Genomic DNA, 18703 nt, shown 5'->3' on the forward strand with positions numbered 1-18703 from the left:
AAAAACATGAAATAAGACATCAAAATATTAATTATGTATGTAGAACTTGGCAAGCATTTTAATTGATGTACTGTTATCTCAGAAATCTAATCGTAACAAATAAATTATTCTCTGTACAAAGAAGTTTGGCACAAATTTAGCAAATTTCATTTAAATCATGAAATATATCTTGATTGTAGGTACCATATATACTTGCTTAAAAGTCGAGTACAACAACAAATAACATAGACCCTGATCGGCCATTGTATAATGAGATTTTTCCAGATACAACAATTGTGGGATGAAATTTTATTCAACATTAATAATTTATATACATGATATATTGATGCTTATGGATATATCAATAAACTTCACATATGCGAGCTAGTTTAAAATTAGTTGCTTTTCCTACATAATGTTAACTGACATATAAAATTAAAGTTAAACTGAAAATATCAGACCCTAATGTTCCCCTTACATGTAACTGCATAGCATCTATCACATGATGTGCCACTGTAACTGTATAGCATCTATCACTTGAATTGCCACTGTAACTACATAGCATCTGTGCTGTTCTCTTGAGATCAAAATTGCTCCCCAGATGACATTATCAACAATGTCACTGGCTGTACAAATTTCTGACCCTGGGGTCATACTAATTTTGAAATGTCATTTGTTATTTAGCAAAAATATCAATAAACTTACTATGACAGTACTAGATCCTTGATGACTTAACATTACATTTTCTATTTTATCAGTTATTTTTTGCAGATGTTTTAAAAAACATTTCTGCAGGTTTCTAGCAAATTTTAATTACCAATGGCATTTTCTAAGGTGTAAGGGGACATAACCAGCTGAGGAGTCTGATGGAGCTCATGATGCAATATTAGTCCAAGTATGGCAGTTCACACACACAGATGAGACATTAGAGCAAATTACCCATTGAAATTTAGCCACCCCAAAGATGGGGTGATAATGGTGTCCATTATTTCATAACCACAGATTCATGGAAACATGATGCTTGCAGAGATCCTTATATCAATTTTTGCACATTACCTCTCAACTAATATGGTTTCTGCTAGTCAGTTAATATTTCTTTTGCCCATACCAATGATGTCTTCAATTTAAAAGCAATTATTAATGGGCAACGACACTGATGTTGGAAATAATATTGCTGAGAAGAGACAAAATGAGTGAGGTTATGTGTACAGTTGAGTTGTTATGAGATAATGATGCCACTGACTTCAATATAACATCTGCCATCTATGCATTTACCAAGAATTTTTGCAGAGAGTCTGGTTTGGTTTGGTTTAGTGGTTTATGGCACAGTCACACAACAATGTTTTTTAATGCTGATTGAGAAAATTGGGCAATCAATCAACCTAGGAATTTGGGAACAAGGCTATGTTTAGAAATTTTTTAAAATGTTTACATGACCATTGGAACATGAAACAGTTCTGTTTAAATGATTAATTGACTTACATGCCAAAAGTGGGAGTTTGTGGCAAATGTGAGTTGTTTTGAATAATTTTGTTATGCGCTTAATTTTATCAATTAAAAAAAGGCAGGTTTTGTAAACATTTACAGGGTTAACATGAATGTTTACACTTGTAAAAGTGACAGCCTTACTGGGAAATAACAATGTGACCCACAATTTTAATTCACCAGTACCTGAGATTATCTAAAATACACAAGTACTATCTACATTATTTTCATAACATACAATAATCTAACTATATAACTAAAATTCATTAGAAGTCATATATATCTGGATAAAAATTAAGGAATTTTGTTTTGGCACAAGTGTTTTGCTTGGATTGTTTAATAATTCTCACAACTTACACAAAACACTTTCAGTGACTCAAAAGGATGGCATAAAATGTGGCTTTTGAAGTTGAGAAAAGCAGAAATCAGATTACCTGTGTTGTATTATGTGTTTGCAAATGTCAGGAGATATTTGAGTTTCATTTACTCAAGCAAATATAAAAGTATCACTAACACTTCCAAGGAAGGTGCATGTTCAATTAACAATTAAGTTTTCTTCCTCAAAACAAGATTTGTAAATATTTGTTTCTGATTGCTTGTTGGTAACAACAATTTATGTACTTCATATCCAGCAGGCAACAAAGATTAAAATGTATCAATAAATTCTTGCCTTATCGCTGAACAAATTGAAAATTCGTCAACAGTTTTTGCAAAAATATAATGTTTTCAATGTGTTCAATTTTAAAAGTAATGAGTTATCTTGCCTTCTTTCCAACATCTCTACCCATCACAAAAATATTTATATTGCCTGAAGGATCATTAGGAAGAGAATGTAAAATCTCAATTTGTGGAAAACTTTCTGACAGTCTGATTGAAAAATATGGCAGAGCAATCTTTAATATTGGGCAAATATTTCTGTACATGACTTGAGTATGAAATAACTGGCAAACAATTTTACCAGTGTACAGCTGATGAAAAGTTTGATAACACTCATTCAGGACCTAAAAGATAAAAGTAACCAATATATTATAAAGAAATCAATTTGCAATTTTTCATTACAACAAAGATATAACAGACATGGTAATTTGTAAAAGATGTGACAGACATGACAAATATCAATATTCATGAAAAAGAATATGACAAAAGAATTGTAACCAAAAAGATAGCAAACATAGTACTTTTAACAAGCCATGCCCACAACTTGCCTGCCAAGCACATTATTATAAATTAGCTACTGAAATAAGTATGTACAATCTTTAATCTTAACATTTCTCATGCTTGGAAATATTAAAAAGAAAAAGTCTTAACGTTGTGCAGGTTGTTGGTATTAATACACTGGTTGATAAAAGAAATGTTGAAATAGTCATACAGGTTCCTTTCTCATTAGGCTAATTACACAAATTATACATTTTTCTGCATCTCTGCTTCTAATGCAAATGGGAGTATCTTCTCTGAAAATTTCAAACATAAATGGAAACTAACTACTAAATTCACTGCAGAAATAAAAAAGAGTAGCAGTGGTTATGTGAGTGTATTTACAGTAATGTAATATCAAATTTAAATGGGACAAATTCATTAAAATTGTATACTGATTCTAGAACTGTAAAAGCATATGTATATTTACCCCTGTATGACTGGAAACAATTCTTAATTTTGAAATATTTCCAGTTCATTCGCACTTGTTACAAACATGAGAATTTCTTGGTGTAATCTATACTGTTTTTTACTTACAAGATAAATATATCCAATGCCACAGTAAGCATCAGCACAGAGCTACATCACTACGAATGATATTTAAACATGATAAATATAACCAATGCCAGAATAATCATAAACACAGTTACATCAGCCTCAGTGATATTTTTACATCAAAATATAGCCAATGCCATGGTTATCATTAAACACAGAGCTACCTCCGCCTGAATGATATTTTTTCCAATTCTATTGCATAACCAAACATTATACATGTAGATATTAAAGCAACATGATTCTTTGTATCCTTTCTGTAACTAGTTAGCAGACTCCATCTTTCATGTGGAATAATTAATATAAAATACAATAAATTATGCATTATGTTTGTACAATTATTTTAACTGCCAAAGGAACAATGATATATTTAATTATAAATTATGGAAAAACCAAATACCATATACTGTAATACAAAACCTTAAAACGTGATTCAAAAGCACAGTGATGCAATTTATTGTATGGTGTACCACTCAGACTGAAAAGAAAATACTGATCATTTATGGCTGGTAAAATGTGCTTCTTGATTGATTTTTCAGTGCAACTACTGTACAAAATAGTCTGCTTGTGCACCTGCAGAAGCATGTGCATGGAACAGTATTTTTGCATAGCTGAAGCAAGCATCTAATAGAGACAACACCTCTGAGCACAAGAGGACCCAAGCACGTGTCAGTGACAATAAGAATGTGCAACAATCTCAACTTAACAAGCAAAAAATTTTAATGTATGGTATCTGTGCACTTGCAAATACAAACATTTATCAGACTTCCTGCAGATAAAATCATGTACTAGGACACTGTGATGGTGTACCCCTGCACATCTATGCATGTAATCAATAATGGTACACTTGAAGTCACAAACACATATCAGGGATAGTATCTTGATGTACCTACAGATACAAGCATTAAACAGGGACAGTCAACTGTACAACTACAGATACAAGCAACATACAAGGACAGTCAACTGTACAACTACTGATACAAGCATCAAACAGGGACAGTCAACTGTACAGCTACAGACACAAGCATCAAACAGGGACAGTCAACTGTAGAACTACAGATACAAGCATCAAACAGGGATAGTCAACTGTACCATTACTGATCCAAGCATCAAACAGGGACAGTCAACTGTACTACTCATACAAACACCAAACAGGGATAGTCAACCGTACCACTACTGATCCAAGCATCAAACAGGGACAGTCAACTGTACAACTACTGATACAAACATCATACAAGGACAGTCAACTGTACAACTACAGATACAAGCATCAAACAGGGACAGTCAACTGTACAACTACTGATACAAACATCAAACAGGGATAGTCAACTGTACCACTACTGATCCAAGCATCAAACAGGGACAGTCAACTGTACAACTACTGATACGAACATCAGACAGGGATAGTCAACTGTACCACTACTGATCCAAGCATCAAACAGGGACAGTCAACTGTACAACTACATATACAAGCAACATACAAGGACAGTCAACTGTACAACTACTGATACAAGCATCAAACAGGGATAGTCAACTGTACAACTACTGATACAAGCATCAAACAGGGACAGTCAACTGTACAACTACTGAAAAAAGATATGTGAGGGATGGTATATTTATGCATCTGCAGACACAGCCATGTGTCAGGGACAGTATAAAAGACAATTTCTGTTGTCAGGGGTAGTGTAACGGGCAGTTTCTGTTGTGTAAGGGACGGTATAATGGACAGTTTCTATTCTGTAAGGGACAGTATAATGGACAATTTCTATTTTGTAAGGGACAGCCTACTAGGCAATTTGTATTGTGTCAGCATCAGTATAATTGGCAATTTCCATTGTGACAGTGACTGTGTAAGGGACAATTTCTGTTGTGTCAGTGACAGTTTCTGTTGTGTAAGGGATGGTATAATGGACAGTTTCTATTCTGTAAGGGACAGTATAATGGACAATTTCTATTTTGTAAGGGACAGCCTACTAGGCAATTTGTATTGTGTCAGCATCAGTATAATTGGCAATTTCCATTGTGACAGTGACTGTGTAAGGGACAATTTCTGTTGTGTCAGTGACAGTTTCTGTTGTGTAAGTAAAAGTATAGTTGGCAGGTTCTATTGTCAGGGACAGTATGACAGACAATTTCTATTGTACAACTACTGACATCATATAAATATGTGCAAGAGACAGTGTCTTGGTACAACTGCAATCTAATGTCAAGACACAGGACAGTCCTCTTCCTCCCAAAATGACTTTTATGAGCCCCCATCTCATTCTACACCAAAATAAATGAGCATACCAGCATTAAATAACTCAGTATAAATACTGCTTGGTTATTCAAAATTTGTCAGGATCCTTTGCAGTCCTAAAATGTCTCTAAAACCAGTGCAATAATAATTTCAATGGGGAATATTGTTTCCTAGTTAACAATTTGATTTAACACTGGAGACATTCAATTTTGATTTGTCAAAGCTATATATTTTAGTGGTTTGCTTTTAAATAATTCTTCATTTACACATTAATTGAAATGTGTCTGCCAATAGAAATTTAAGACTGCACCTAGGAATGCATGCTAAGAAAATGTAAGTTATTTGCATAAACTTGGTGATTGGGGTGAGGGTTTGGGTTTCTCTAGATGTGCTGAAACAGAAAGATAGCTGTTATGGCATCACAATTGTTCCTGTGCAGGTAAATCAGTCCACTGTAAAAACAAAAAATCTACCCGGTAGTCATTTGTAAATAGCCTGATGTAAAATTACAAAATTAACACTGAAAGTAAAAAAGTGGCACAATTTTGGTGAGGTGTGTCAAACACAGCAAGGCTGGTGACCTTAACCTTACCAATTAACCCTATCTGCATAGAAATGGCCAGCAAGAGACCTGCAAGAAGAAAAAAAATGAAAATCTCATTGAAAGTTGTGTTGAAAAAGAAACTATTCACAAGTTACTCACAACATTTTTGGCTAAATTTTCAGGAAAAAAATGGGGGAAAATGTACATTATATAAATATATCATAATTAAGAAATATTTTATCATTTACATTGATAATAATGCATACTAAAGACAATTTATGTGTAGCAATTATCTTTGTATTTCCACCACTAAAACTTATAGATCCATTGAAGAATTTAGTCAAGAAGTAAACTTGTGTTAAAATTACAACCATTACTGACTGACATTAAAATCCACTACTTCCATCAAGTATTAACATGCAATTCTGACATTTGCATTTATGCATCAAGTTGCTCAAGATTACAAGCTTAATACTAGTATACATCCACACAAATATTTTCCCTTGTTATTAACAAATACATGTATATTCATTTTCTATATGATGCCACAAATTCGGAGCAATGTTTCTATCTTGATGATGTAATTAATAACAACTTCATAATTTTCATTTGATGTTTCATTAACTTGACAGATGCAAATCAAATGAAAACAATCATCAAAGAAATTCTTTTCACAAGTTTGCAAGGTATATTCATCAATTTTTACATGTAGATATATTCATCAACTTGTACATGTAGATATATTCACCAATTTGTACATGTAGATATATTCATCAATTTGTACATGTAGATATATTCATCAATTTGTACATGTAGATATATTCATCAATTTGTACATGTATATATATTCATCAATTTGTTCATGTAGATTGTCAGCAGAAGTACATGTTTAATTGTATGCAAACTAAATATAAATTTGAATATGACATTGGCAAAGATCTCTGAACTTAAATTAGCAACACCAACATCAGTGTTTTTATTCTTAATATTATTTCATAAACATGTGGCTAATGCTTGTGAAAAGAATATAAAATTAGAAGATTAGGCAAACCACACAAATTAAAGAGTTTCAGAAGGATGAGATAAACAATGTTCAAATGTCAATTCTTATCAGCAGAAAATAAAAAACAATTGCAGAGGAAAAGATCACTGTACATTCAAGCATTTTATTTTTAGAACCAAGCATGTGTTTTTTGTCTGGTCATTAAACTGTTTCACATTTCAGTACATTTTCAGTCTGTGGTGTACTGTGATACTGTCTGTCCTGACCCATGTAATTGTTACAATTTAGTCATTTTAGAATGGCAAAAATGTTAACTGTTATCTGAAGATGTTAAATTAATCATTCCAGAACAAATCACTATTTATTGCAATTTCTTCTGTAAAAACAAATAAAGAAAATTAGTTAATATTCACTATACTCTAAATATTGCTTGAAGATCGACAATGGCCTGATGCAATATGAATGAACAGGGATTGGTCGTATCTGAACTGGGTCTGTTTCAAGTGTGAATTGGAAAAATATACATAATGTAATGTGAATGTGCTGGCAAGTGATAGGACTCGTTGACAATTACAATTTATATGACAAGTCCAATTGCAAACTGCACAGACCCATATCTGATGATACATAATGTGCCTGCAGATCTGGGTCTATCCAGTTTGTAAGGAGTAATCAGTAGAACAAACAAGATAGACGCTGATCTATAATGCACCAGCTAATCAGGGTCATTGTTGTTTAGAGAATCAATATGGCAATCTTCCATGTTGTCTCTTTGATAGGTATGAAGGAAAATAAACTTTAAATTGGATAAACACCTTGGTAGGATGAAATCAATTGACTAAACCACTGAGTCTTGTTCATTCAATTAAAAATTTCAACCTATGACCCTGTCTACTTATTTTCAGTGAATACTTCATAAAAATTATTGTGAAATCTGACTATCTCAATAGGATCCCAATATGTTCATTTCCACAGGAAGATTTTGCAACAGCTCTGCAAAACAACATACTGTGCACAAATGGGGATATTATTACATGATGGTTTGAAAGCAATAAAACAATGATAGGCTGTTGTTCTCTCAGTACACTGTTTTACTGAACTGTCAAATATAGGTCTCTGCTTCACATCCACCAACATTACATTTCACACCTCATTTAAATAACTCATTAAACTCAACAAAACCCCAGAATTGCATAATACTGCATGTACACTGATCCAGGACTGCTTCTGCAGTGTGCTCAAATAAATTTTGTATTTTTTACATGTGATAAATAGAATCTTATATTTGTGCTCAGTCCAAATAAATTAATGAATGCAGTCAAATAATTTTAATCTCTTGGAAATAAACAATTATTTGACTCGATTCATGTGAAATAAACACTCATGAATTTCATATGAAACAAGCACTATTGTATGAACCTCCATATCCATTTGAACTTAAAGAATTTTAAAGCTGCAATATCTGCAAAAGCTTGGAACTGGCCGAAAGCTACACATTATATTTGACTTGCATGAATTAGTCTTTTAACTAATTTTCAGTAATATTGATTGACAAATAGTTTCTGGCTGATTTATTCTCAAATAATATTAAGATCTATCAATTCAGTCTATTTGGAAATGTTTTGTTATGCAAATAGTTACACTGGCAAAACAACGGGCTATTTATAGCAATAAAGACAGAATTTAACCTCAGTTTGTTAGGAGTAATCTGTGGCAGAAATAACATAGACTCTGATCTGCTGGTGCATCATGTGTTGTTTGCAGTTGGACTAGGCTTAAAAGCAAATATATATAGTACAAATTTTTTGTATAATTTTAATAAGAAAACAGTTATTTGTGCCAATGTTAGAGCACAAAAATAACTGTACTTTTTACAGACTGAAGTGTACGAAACATTAGAAGGCATAAACGATAAAAGACAATACATTAAACATTAAAAAGGAAACAAGTTAGAAGACAAGTTACTTCTTTTGTCAACTAGAGAGAGAGCAGGCAAGGATTATACAGTCCGGACTAATGATTGTGACTTCTTTTTTCAAACCAAGCTTGAATAAAAGCAGCAGAATAATTATTGTCCATTGTGTTGAAAGTCAAGAAATATCAGAAGATCTGGTGAGTTACTGGGAATGTACTCTAAACCAAATTTGTAGGGCAACCAAATCTTGTAGTTTCACCATGTCAAACATGTTTATTTTGCCCTTATTTCTACATATATGCCTGTACTTGCATATGTATATAATTTCCTACACTTGCTGTTAATTCATAATTTTAATCCTCTCCTGAACCTAACTAAAAAAGGCACACACAAAATTTTTGGTTTACAGTTTTCAAAACAATGTCTGGGTCCATCACCATTAAATGAAACAGTAAAGAAGAAATGAAGACAAGGTAAATAAAGAAAACTTTATTAATCATATAAATAACAGACTCCTTAATGTACTTGTGTAGAGATGAATGTAAGCATTTATATGACTAGGTTATACATTAAAATATGGATACTTGGCACATGGAAAAATAGGTACTTGTATAATTTCAATATGATTTCAATATAACATTGCAAATATTTATAACATAAATTATTTAGTACATGTATATGACTACAAAAATGATACAAAATTTAAGTATTAAATCTTACGAAATAAATGTTTAGAAGGTGCACAACAGTTTCAGACACTTCTTAAGTTAAAGTTGAGAAAATGTTGAAATGTGGTACGTGCCCATAAATATTAAGGAATTCCATTATGTTTATTTTTAATGGAGAAGTTTCAAACTGCAAGGCTTAACAGGATGATATTTGTGGATTTTTATGTGAATTTGCTGAACTGTGTTGGAACTGATAATTTTGTGGAATTTTCTTACCATTTTGAAACATGCAGAAATTCTTAACTTTAGATGATTTTTTTGGGTGCTGTCTGTCAACTTGTATGAAAATGTAAGATCCTGGTGGTTTGATGTGAATTACAATGCGTTTGTAATAATTAAGTAGTTGGAGATACTGTCATGTTTCATACAATATGTTTCAGATTATTTGTCTCACTTACTTTGTTGAAAAAATGGATTTCGCATCTAATGAAGTTTATAATTTTTTTCTGTCAATTTTGCAAACATCTTCATGAAAATCTGTGGATGATTTTGGACTGATCAATAAAAGACCATCAAAGATATATAAGTCAAAAATATACATTCACTATACAAATTTAGTCAATTTATTAAAGGAGTAAAATATTCTGAAATTTAGACAAATTTTGTCATTAATTTAGCTAATCAATATTCATGTCCCTGTGCAGGATGTTATTGGAAATAAAATAATAATTATGAATACAATGCACTGAAATTGTACACTTATATTTTACTAGAGTTCACATCTTGAAAAATTCTGCAAGTAATAATTAGACAGCTGCAATTATCAAGAAAAGAACTTTGAATATAATTGTTTAGATTTCATACTGCTTCAGTGAGAGCTGCCTAAATGACATCTTTTGTACCGTTTTTTCTTCAATATGACCACATATCAAACTTATGAAAATAAATCGTACATTAGTTAAAGTGTTTAGAATACATGGATATCTAGTTCAGAAAACAACAAAAGGACTTTAATCTGGCTTTTCTTCAAAAGTCTTCATACATTTTCTGGTGTAACATTTACGTAGATGAACCCCTGCTCTTAATGCATGCAAGATGTTATCAGTTTACATGCAAAAATATATATCTCATGAAGAAACCAATCTAACATCTATTTAAGTAGACTTGTAAACTGAATTTTAAAAAAATGGGACAAGATAAATAAATATGAAAAACATAATTCAAGAATCTTTATTTAATAACTAAGGCAAGATTTCTAATTGTATCATTATGCAGGTAATTTATTTTTAAAATATTTTTGTTGGTTTATAAATACTGATTAGATGATAAGGAAAAAAGCATCTTCATTGTTTGATCTGGGGCATTTTGTAAATGCCATCTACATTGTTTTCTTGTAATATGTTTTGCAGCTGAAAAGTTTCACTGTTGCTTATTGAAAACTCAACTTTAATTATGGTTCAAAGTCTAATAAAATGTAAATACTCTCATGGTTATGCGTAACACTGCCCCAAAATATCTAAATATGTGGCAACTTTTAATAAGCAATTCACTTTCATATGAAATATCAAAATACTCATAAGTCTGATAATGGCAATCAAAAGAGTAAAATATTGTGAAGTAATATCATAGGAACTACTCAAAACAGAGTCAAATAGTTATCAAGACTGCTGCTTTTTTTCCTGATAGATTTATTTGTTGTCCAGAGGACAGGCCAAATTTGTTCGGTTACAAAAACCAATTAAGCTGGTTTAAAATGAGGTGTCAACTTTAAACCAAAAATATTAACTGTATGCAAGAACCAGTTAAAATTAAACAGCTGAATGGAAACATTTGACTACAGGAGCTCTCTAACAATAATAACAATCATGGAGCCCATGAACAGTGTCATAATGGGGAATCACTCTGTATGTACAGGTTCAATAGAGTGACATATGACAGAGCCATGTTAGAGTTTAAAATGTACCAGTATCATCATTTCATTAACATCATAACTATTAATTATTTCAAACTATTTTTGCTCAAACTGAAAACAGACTTGAAAATGTTTCAACCTGTTTCAACAAAACAAACTATTGCAACAGAGAAATAATTACAGGTCTTAATACAAAAGCATCAGTCTGCATTACTTTAATCTAGAACAGATATGACTCAAATACAACTAATGAAAACTGTCATAACTAATGAAACTTCACCAGAAAGGAAGTTATTAGAAGAATTCGAAAGGAAAATTACTACTGAAGTACAAACTTTATTCTGTACCACAGTGTTATCCATATTTTCAAGGTCATCCTGTAATATAGAATTTGTTTTAATTGCTTTCAAAAATTCAAATTGATTCAAATCTTCAAAAGAGGACTTAAAAATATTTTATTGCAATTCACTGTTAATATATCATGGCTATTATATTTGGAATACATCTTTGTTTTAAAACTAAGGGTGTCTATCACTAGTTGATAGCTTGTTTGATTATCAGACAGTTTGGTGAAAGTTATAACATTGACGATCAGATGTAGAAAGTCTTTCTCCACTCTTTAGTCAGAATAATAGTTTTTAGAAACTTTATAGAGGGCTGCAGAGTCCCTAAACCAATACATTCTGGGTTAAATGGACATCTTAAACTAATTGGTCCAAACTTTACAGAGGGCTGCAGAGTCCCTAAACCAATACATTCTGAGTTAAATGGACATCTTAAACTAATTGGTCTAAACTCTACAGAGGGCTGCAGAGTCCCTAAACCAATACATTCTGAGTTAAATGGACATCTTAAACTAATCTGTCCAAACTGTACCGAGGGTTACAGAGTCCCTAAACCAATACATTCTGAGTTAAATGGACATCTTAAACTAACTGGTCCAAACTCTACAGAGGGATGCAAAGTCCCTAAGCCAATACATTCTGAGTTAAATGGACATCTTAAACTAATTGGTCCAAACTTTACAGATGGCTGCAGAGTCCCTAAGCCAATACATTCTGAGTTAAATGGACATCTTAAACTAATTGGTCCAAACTTTATAGAGGGCTGCAGAGTCCCTAAACCTGGTACATTTTTAGTTAGACAGCTTAACCAAAATATTAAAGTTTAACAGAGCAAGAAAATGTGTAGTTTATGGGAAGAGATATGCATTAGTAGTAATCAATGGCCTGGTGTTTACTGGGTACGGTAACTAATATCTCCATTATTATTACTTCTGATATAAGGGCAGATAAATATCTACTGAATGTGCAATATTGTGAAATAAGATATGATATATGTACATCACCCTAAAATGATGATGACATAGTGTTTTTAATGCTTTTATAGACACAGTGAAACCCTCCTATAACATGATGGTTTGGGCCCACACAGTGACACCATGTTATGCCATGTATTGTGTAATATCCAAACAGATCAATTAACTTAAGAAAACACTGCATGTGTATCGTCTTAGCTATACATGAGATGGAATGGGTCATAGGTGACCAAACTAATGGCCTTCCATTGAGTGATACAGTTACTAACTCAGTCTGATACATATTAAACACAAGATACTTAAAACAGTAACTCCATACTTAATATTTATTTTGTTGGCAGAGAATCATGTAATGGTATGAATTATATATACATGTACATGTATAAGAAATTGGTTAATAAATAATGCAAACAGAGTACACATACTCACCAACCAATCTCATTGTACAGTAGCCATAATAGTAATTCCATTGAAAATGTGCACAAAAACATAATTTTAATTTCTATAACTTTTCTGCTAGATTGCATTTGAATACCTATACTTAATTTCTTGATAATACACTCACTCCAACCTGTGAAGCACTGTACTTTTGGAAACATTCATATATGTTGGACACATCTAAAGGGACAGTAAAATACATCAGTCACATATTGGGAGTTTCTAAAGAGAAGTGTGTATTTAGGATTTAACTGAATTCTTAAATGGATATTGACTTCAATGTACTTGAGATGATCAATTCATTAGGTGTATTGCCTCAACCATTTTCTGGAGTAAACCATTGGATTTCATGGGTAAAAAGTGATCTCCAAAAACATTCAAGTCATTCTCAAAAGACAAGGAAGAACATAAAAGTATAATCGCTGAAACTTGAGTGGATAACTACAACTTAGCACAACTGCAAAAATAAGAAATAGCCTGTTTGATTATAATACCGAATCTCTAAACCCCATTAACATAAGTGGTTCTGTTCCAGACAGCATTCAATAGTTCATGTAACGCTTTAAAATTACAACAAGTAGTCAGTGTATATCTGAGTGATATGAGGCAATTATATGCGTGTCTGTCTGAGTGTTCATGTGTGTGGCAAGGACCAAAACTACTTGACTATTTGGCTGATAAATTTATGTCAACAATGGCACTGTTTGGTATATAACAGTTGAATGGGCACACATGGTGATCTGCTGTTTTTCCCTTAAAAAGGTAGGTAAACTAATTAATCCAGAAATCTGGATGAGAAATAAGGTAGGTAAACTAATTAATCCAGAAATCTGGATGAGAAATATTTTAGACCACTGCATTGTCGTGCTTGCCAGACGACTGAACAAACATCTGTTGGCTACTGTGTACCCTGGCTTGAGCAAAGATTTTACAAAGGAAGCATTAAAGATCAACACAAAGACAATGTTTTATCAATGATGGTACAGTATTAATTATATGAACAATATTTAGTTTTTTAGGGAACTCATGTCTTTCAAAAAAAGCAAGATGAAACATTTTTTCATCAAGAACACAAATCATTTTGCCATATTATTAAATCAAACTCTTGTTTATTTGGCAGTAGAACTTTCTAGTTTAAGAAAATGATGAACTGTGAAATTTCAGGAGCCATGCCACAATTGTGCTATAATATCCAAATTCATATTTTAAGGAATCATGTTAAGGCAGGGTTTCACTGTATACAAATATGCCCCATTCATTTCCAAACCCTTGCCTGGCAATTTGTAACTATGACTCTATATCGAGCAAACTTCATTTGTAATAAATGCAGGCAACATGAAAATTGAGATCCTTGTTTTGTCAGTTTTTTGGGGGAATATATACATGATCTTTATATACTGACTCTAAGTGAAGTCTGAGGCATTGAATTTTACTACACAATGTAGTCTTTTATCAACAACATTTTAATTTAATGTTTTGAAATTAAACAATGGTTATTTGTTTACATAAAAATCAGTAAACTGGAATTCTTGGCTGATAAATGATACCATAGCTTAAACACAACTAACATTTTGTTTTAGTGAAAGACGATTATATCAAATAAATGCATTATTAGTCAACCACCTTTTAAACTTCAATATCAGCATGAAGTTAGTATAAAGTCACTACATCACAGACAACAATAAAAATTAAGCTTCAAGAATTTGGCTTACTAATTTGTAAACTTGACATCTCTAACACATATAATATCTATAGGTATAATCACATACACTATATATATAACAATGTATAAATATAGAAAAATCAAAGATGTATGAATATTCTATGAAAAATACAGAAAATTCATTTTAAAAAATTTAAAAGTTTAAAAATGCAATAAGGTTGGGTCATTTAGTGTTGCTGAATACCATAATTAATATTGATAATGATTCATGAGCCAGGAACACTGCAATATACCCACCCCCCAAGCTTACTATCTTAATAAATATTAAGAACTGAATTGTTTATCCTTCAGCCATGTCTGAAAGTATATAATAAATAAAGCTAATTATTTGTTTCTTTCCTTCAGTTACAAAAAGAACCAAACCAACACATGGCAAAATGAATGAGTCTGAAATTTAGACAAACCACTACCATGCTTTTTATATGTTATGTTTAATTCAGATAAGTAATAGCATGAATTTATCTGCATTGTCAATGGTTAATGCTTGGAAGACAACTGAATGCAGATTTCACTCGTCTGTACTGGAACTTTACCTCAGTACCGAAGGGTTTTGCATTCTCAGAAGTGGAACAGAATTCAAATGCATCGCATTCAGATCCAGGATGCAGTTCTTCATTCAGCTTCAAGCATGAGTTGAGGTCATTGCTGTTCCTTGTTCCCTCCAAACCAAGAGGAGGAGAAGTGAATTCCAGAACATCTGGATAAATGAATCTTTCTGGACCTGATTCAACAACACTTTGAACAGAGAAGGTCTTTGTTAGAGGCATAGAGGTATTGGATACATAAGGGGATGTAACCCTGCTTGACAAACTACCAGAAAAAAGGTCTGAGGTTTTTGTCATAAGAACACTATTAGAAGATAAAATATCAGAATCATTCTCTGAAACTATGATAACTGTAGAATGTGAAACCTCACCTATTTCTTTACTAAGCAAATTTGTTTGACTCTCGCTTGTCACTAGCTTTTTGCTACTGTCATGTAAAGCAGGCAGTTTACAAGCATGCTCAAAATGTTCTGTAGTAGCATTTGACTGGGTAATGATTCGAGAACTTTCAGAGCCCGCCTTATCACTGATGTTATTGTTCTTGTTCAGGATAACTGTTTTAGTGGCTGGTAATGAATATCGGTTCAAATGAGTGGTAACTGTTCTTTTACTTCCCTTTGAAGCAGTAATTGGTGAGGATCCCCGGGAGCCTAAACTCTGCTTACTATCTCTGCCATTACTAGACCTTGATTTCAACCCTGATTGTTGAAGACTAGATGTTTTACTTTCAAATGCAGGGGAAACATTACCAATTCCAGCCATTTCTGAAGTGACTGGTGAGTTTAGATTTGAATCAGTTTTCCGCAGACTCTGAAAGTTACGTAAATTGACAGTCTGTGCAACATCTGATTTGATGACTTTGTCTGACTGCTTACAATCTGTCCTACTAACACTGGCCGAAATTTGGCCAACTTCTTGGTAGATTTTATCATCTTCCTCACTTGTGGTCAATTTATCATCTGACTCTGAGCAACTCCCCCCCTTCATATGACCCTTTTTGCCTTTTCCTCTCACCTTATTTGTAGTTCCACCTGCCACACCTATCCGCCGCCCTCGCTTTAACCTCCTCAGGTAAGCTGCAGGGGCCTTGTATTTAGGGTGGTCCATGTTTAGGCCATTAATTGCTGCAATTTGCTTCAGAATTTTCTTGTATTTGTCCTGGTTTTTCATAAAAGCAGGAAAACGTATACAGTCCATACGTGCCACCCTCTTCACTCTCTTAATCTCATCAACACATACTTTACCACTCATAAGAACATGGAAGTCAATTTCATCGATGTTCCGCAGAATTTCTACTGCACCTAAGTGGGAAAAAAATTAAGAATCATTACAATGTTCAACACAAACATTAGTAACTGTAGGCATAAAAGAAAAAGTTCTAATGACTGCCGAACACACTGTTGCAGCCAACCTAATCTGGCTTGGGCAAGCTTAGAACCCATGACCCTTAGATTCCAACACTATATTAAATGAGCTACATCAGCTCCCAAGTACCCTGAACTGGTTGGAACCCATGACCCTTAGATTCCAACACTATGCTAATTGAGCTAACACAGCTCCCAAGTAAGCTGGAGGACATAAACTGAAAAAAGTGGGTTTAAATTTAAGAATAATTATTTTTACTATTTTACATACCAGACAAGCTGCTGCAAATTCAAAATAAATTTATAAAATTTAAAACACAATTGATACATGCAAAAGCCAGCTATGTATATTACTTAAATGTGGACTATTGAGAGAGAGAGAGTTTTTTTTACTTGAATGGATGACAAATAGATCATGATAGCAATTATGTCTTGCCTAGAGAATCATTCCTTACAGGAAAGAAAAATGTAACTGGCATTGTTGTCACTCTCCAAATTACATAGTATCACAGAATGCATTCGAATTTCATGATAATAAATGCTTTTAAATCAAATCAATTAAGTTCATGACAAATCCTTTTCACATTAATTTCAATTCATGTGGTAATTTTGCAAATAATCTAATCATAATGTTGTAAATTAATTCATGAAGTTTGCAAAGATTTAATGATCCTAAATTACAAAGTTTTATTCATGGGATGCCCATTTTCATGAATTTCATAGATTTAAAGACCAAATGAAAACACCTGATCTTTGAAGAAGGTTATGACTCTTGTTCCATCAATTAATTTCAGTACAGTGCAGACGTCATTTTCTTCTCGATCATAAAAAATGACACCCACAAAAAAAAGAATTCACTTTACAGCAGCCAAGATATTGTTATTTTTTGTTAAAATACTCCTTTATTATAGAGAGAAAACAGGAAATTATGGCTGGTGAGCTGTGTGGTGTTCTGGGCAGGCAGGAAAAATAATTACATTAAAAAATAGTAACTTTAATATGACTTTTGCAGAAAACTGTGTCTCATCTGGGAATGGTGTTGTGACATACATTCTCCCATCATTTTGTAAACAAGAATATACATCTATAAACTGGAGATAAAAATTGTAATCTGAATATTAAAAATACAAGAAACAATGACATTTATGATGTCATAAGCACAATGATGTCATCTCTAGTGTCAATAAGGGATGGTCTGTATTATCCAGTAGGCAAGAAGAGCCCATGAAACTTTGTTACTGAAAAGTGTCTATACAAAGAGACAGAGTCGTGTCACTGTCAATTATTTTATTAAAGAATTGCCTGGGGCCTATAAAGATCTTAATCTGGCTCTGACTGAAGGCACTCAAATGAAATAGGCATTTCTCACATACCAATGTGTATGACCATGTTATTCAGCACTTATAGACAATAGGCATTTCTCACATACCAATGTGTATGACCATGTTATCCAGCACTCATAGAAAATAGGCATTTCTCACATACCAATGTGTATGACCATGTTATTCAGCACTCATATGAAATAGGCATTTCTCACATACCAATGTGTCTGTCCATGTTATCCAGCACTCATAGAAAATAGGCATTTCTCACATACCAATGTTTATGACCATGTTATCCAGCACTCATATGAAACAGCCATTTCTCACATACCAATGTTTATGACCATGTTATCCAGCACTCATATGAAACAGGCATTTCTCACATACCAATGTTTATGACCATGTTATCCAGCACTCATATGAAACAGGCATTTCTCACATACCAATGTGTATGACCATGTTATCCAGCACTCATATGAAACAGGCATTTCTCACATACCAA

The 18703-nt window shown here is 32.7% G+C and overlaps 1 protein-coding gene across 2 annotated transcripts in view; it reads right to left on the reverse strand.

Annotated features, from left to right (window-relative positions):
• Positions 1-5130: 5130 nt before the first annotated feature.
• Positions 5131-18703, reverse strand: part of LOC149786138 (microtubule-associated tyrosine carboxypeptidase 1-like) — a 39190-nt gene continuing 25617 nt past the window's right edge. The window contains exons 6-7 of one of the 2 annotated variants that reach the window (XM_089976474.1): positions 16530-16816; positions 5131-6080 (exon numbers count right to left, since the gene is read on the reverse strand). In XM_089976474.1, the coding sequence (XP_089832600.1) occupies positions 6051-6080; positions 16530-16816 (317 nt within the window). In that variant the 3' untranslated portion in view covers positions 5131-6050. Of the gene's footprint in view, positions 6081-10143; positions 16817-18703 lie in introns of those variants that run through there. The other variant, XM_089976473.1, reaches the window with a different exon arrangement.

The sequence above is a fragment of the Sinohyriopsis cumingii genome, chromosome 12 (genome assembly GCF_028554795.1).
Source record: "Sinohyriopsis cumingii isolate HCF-2022 chromosome 12, ASM2855479v2, whole genome shotgun sequence".
Taxonomy (NCBI): Eukaryota; Metazoa; Mollusca; class Bivalvia; order Unionida; family Unionidae; genus Sinohyriopsis; species Sinohyriopsis cumingii.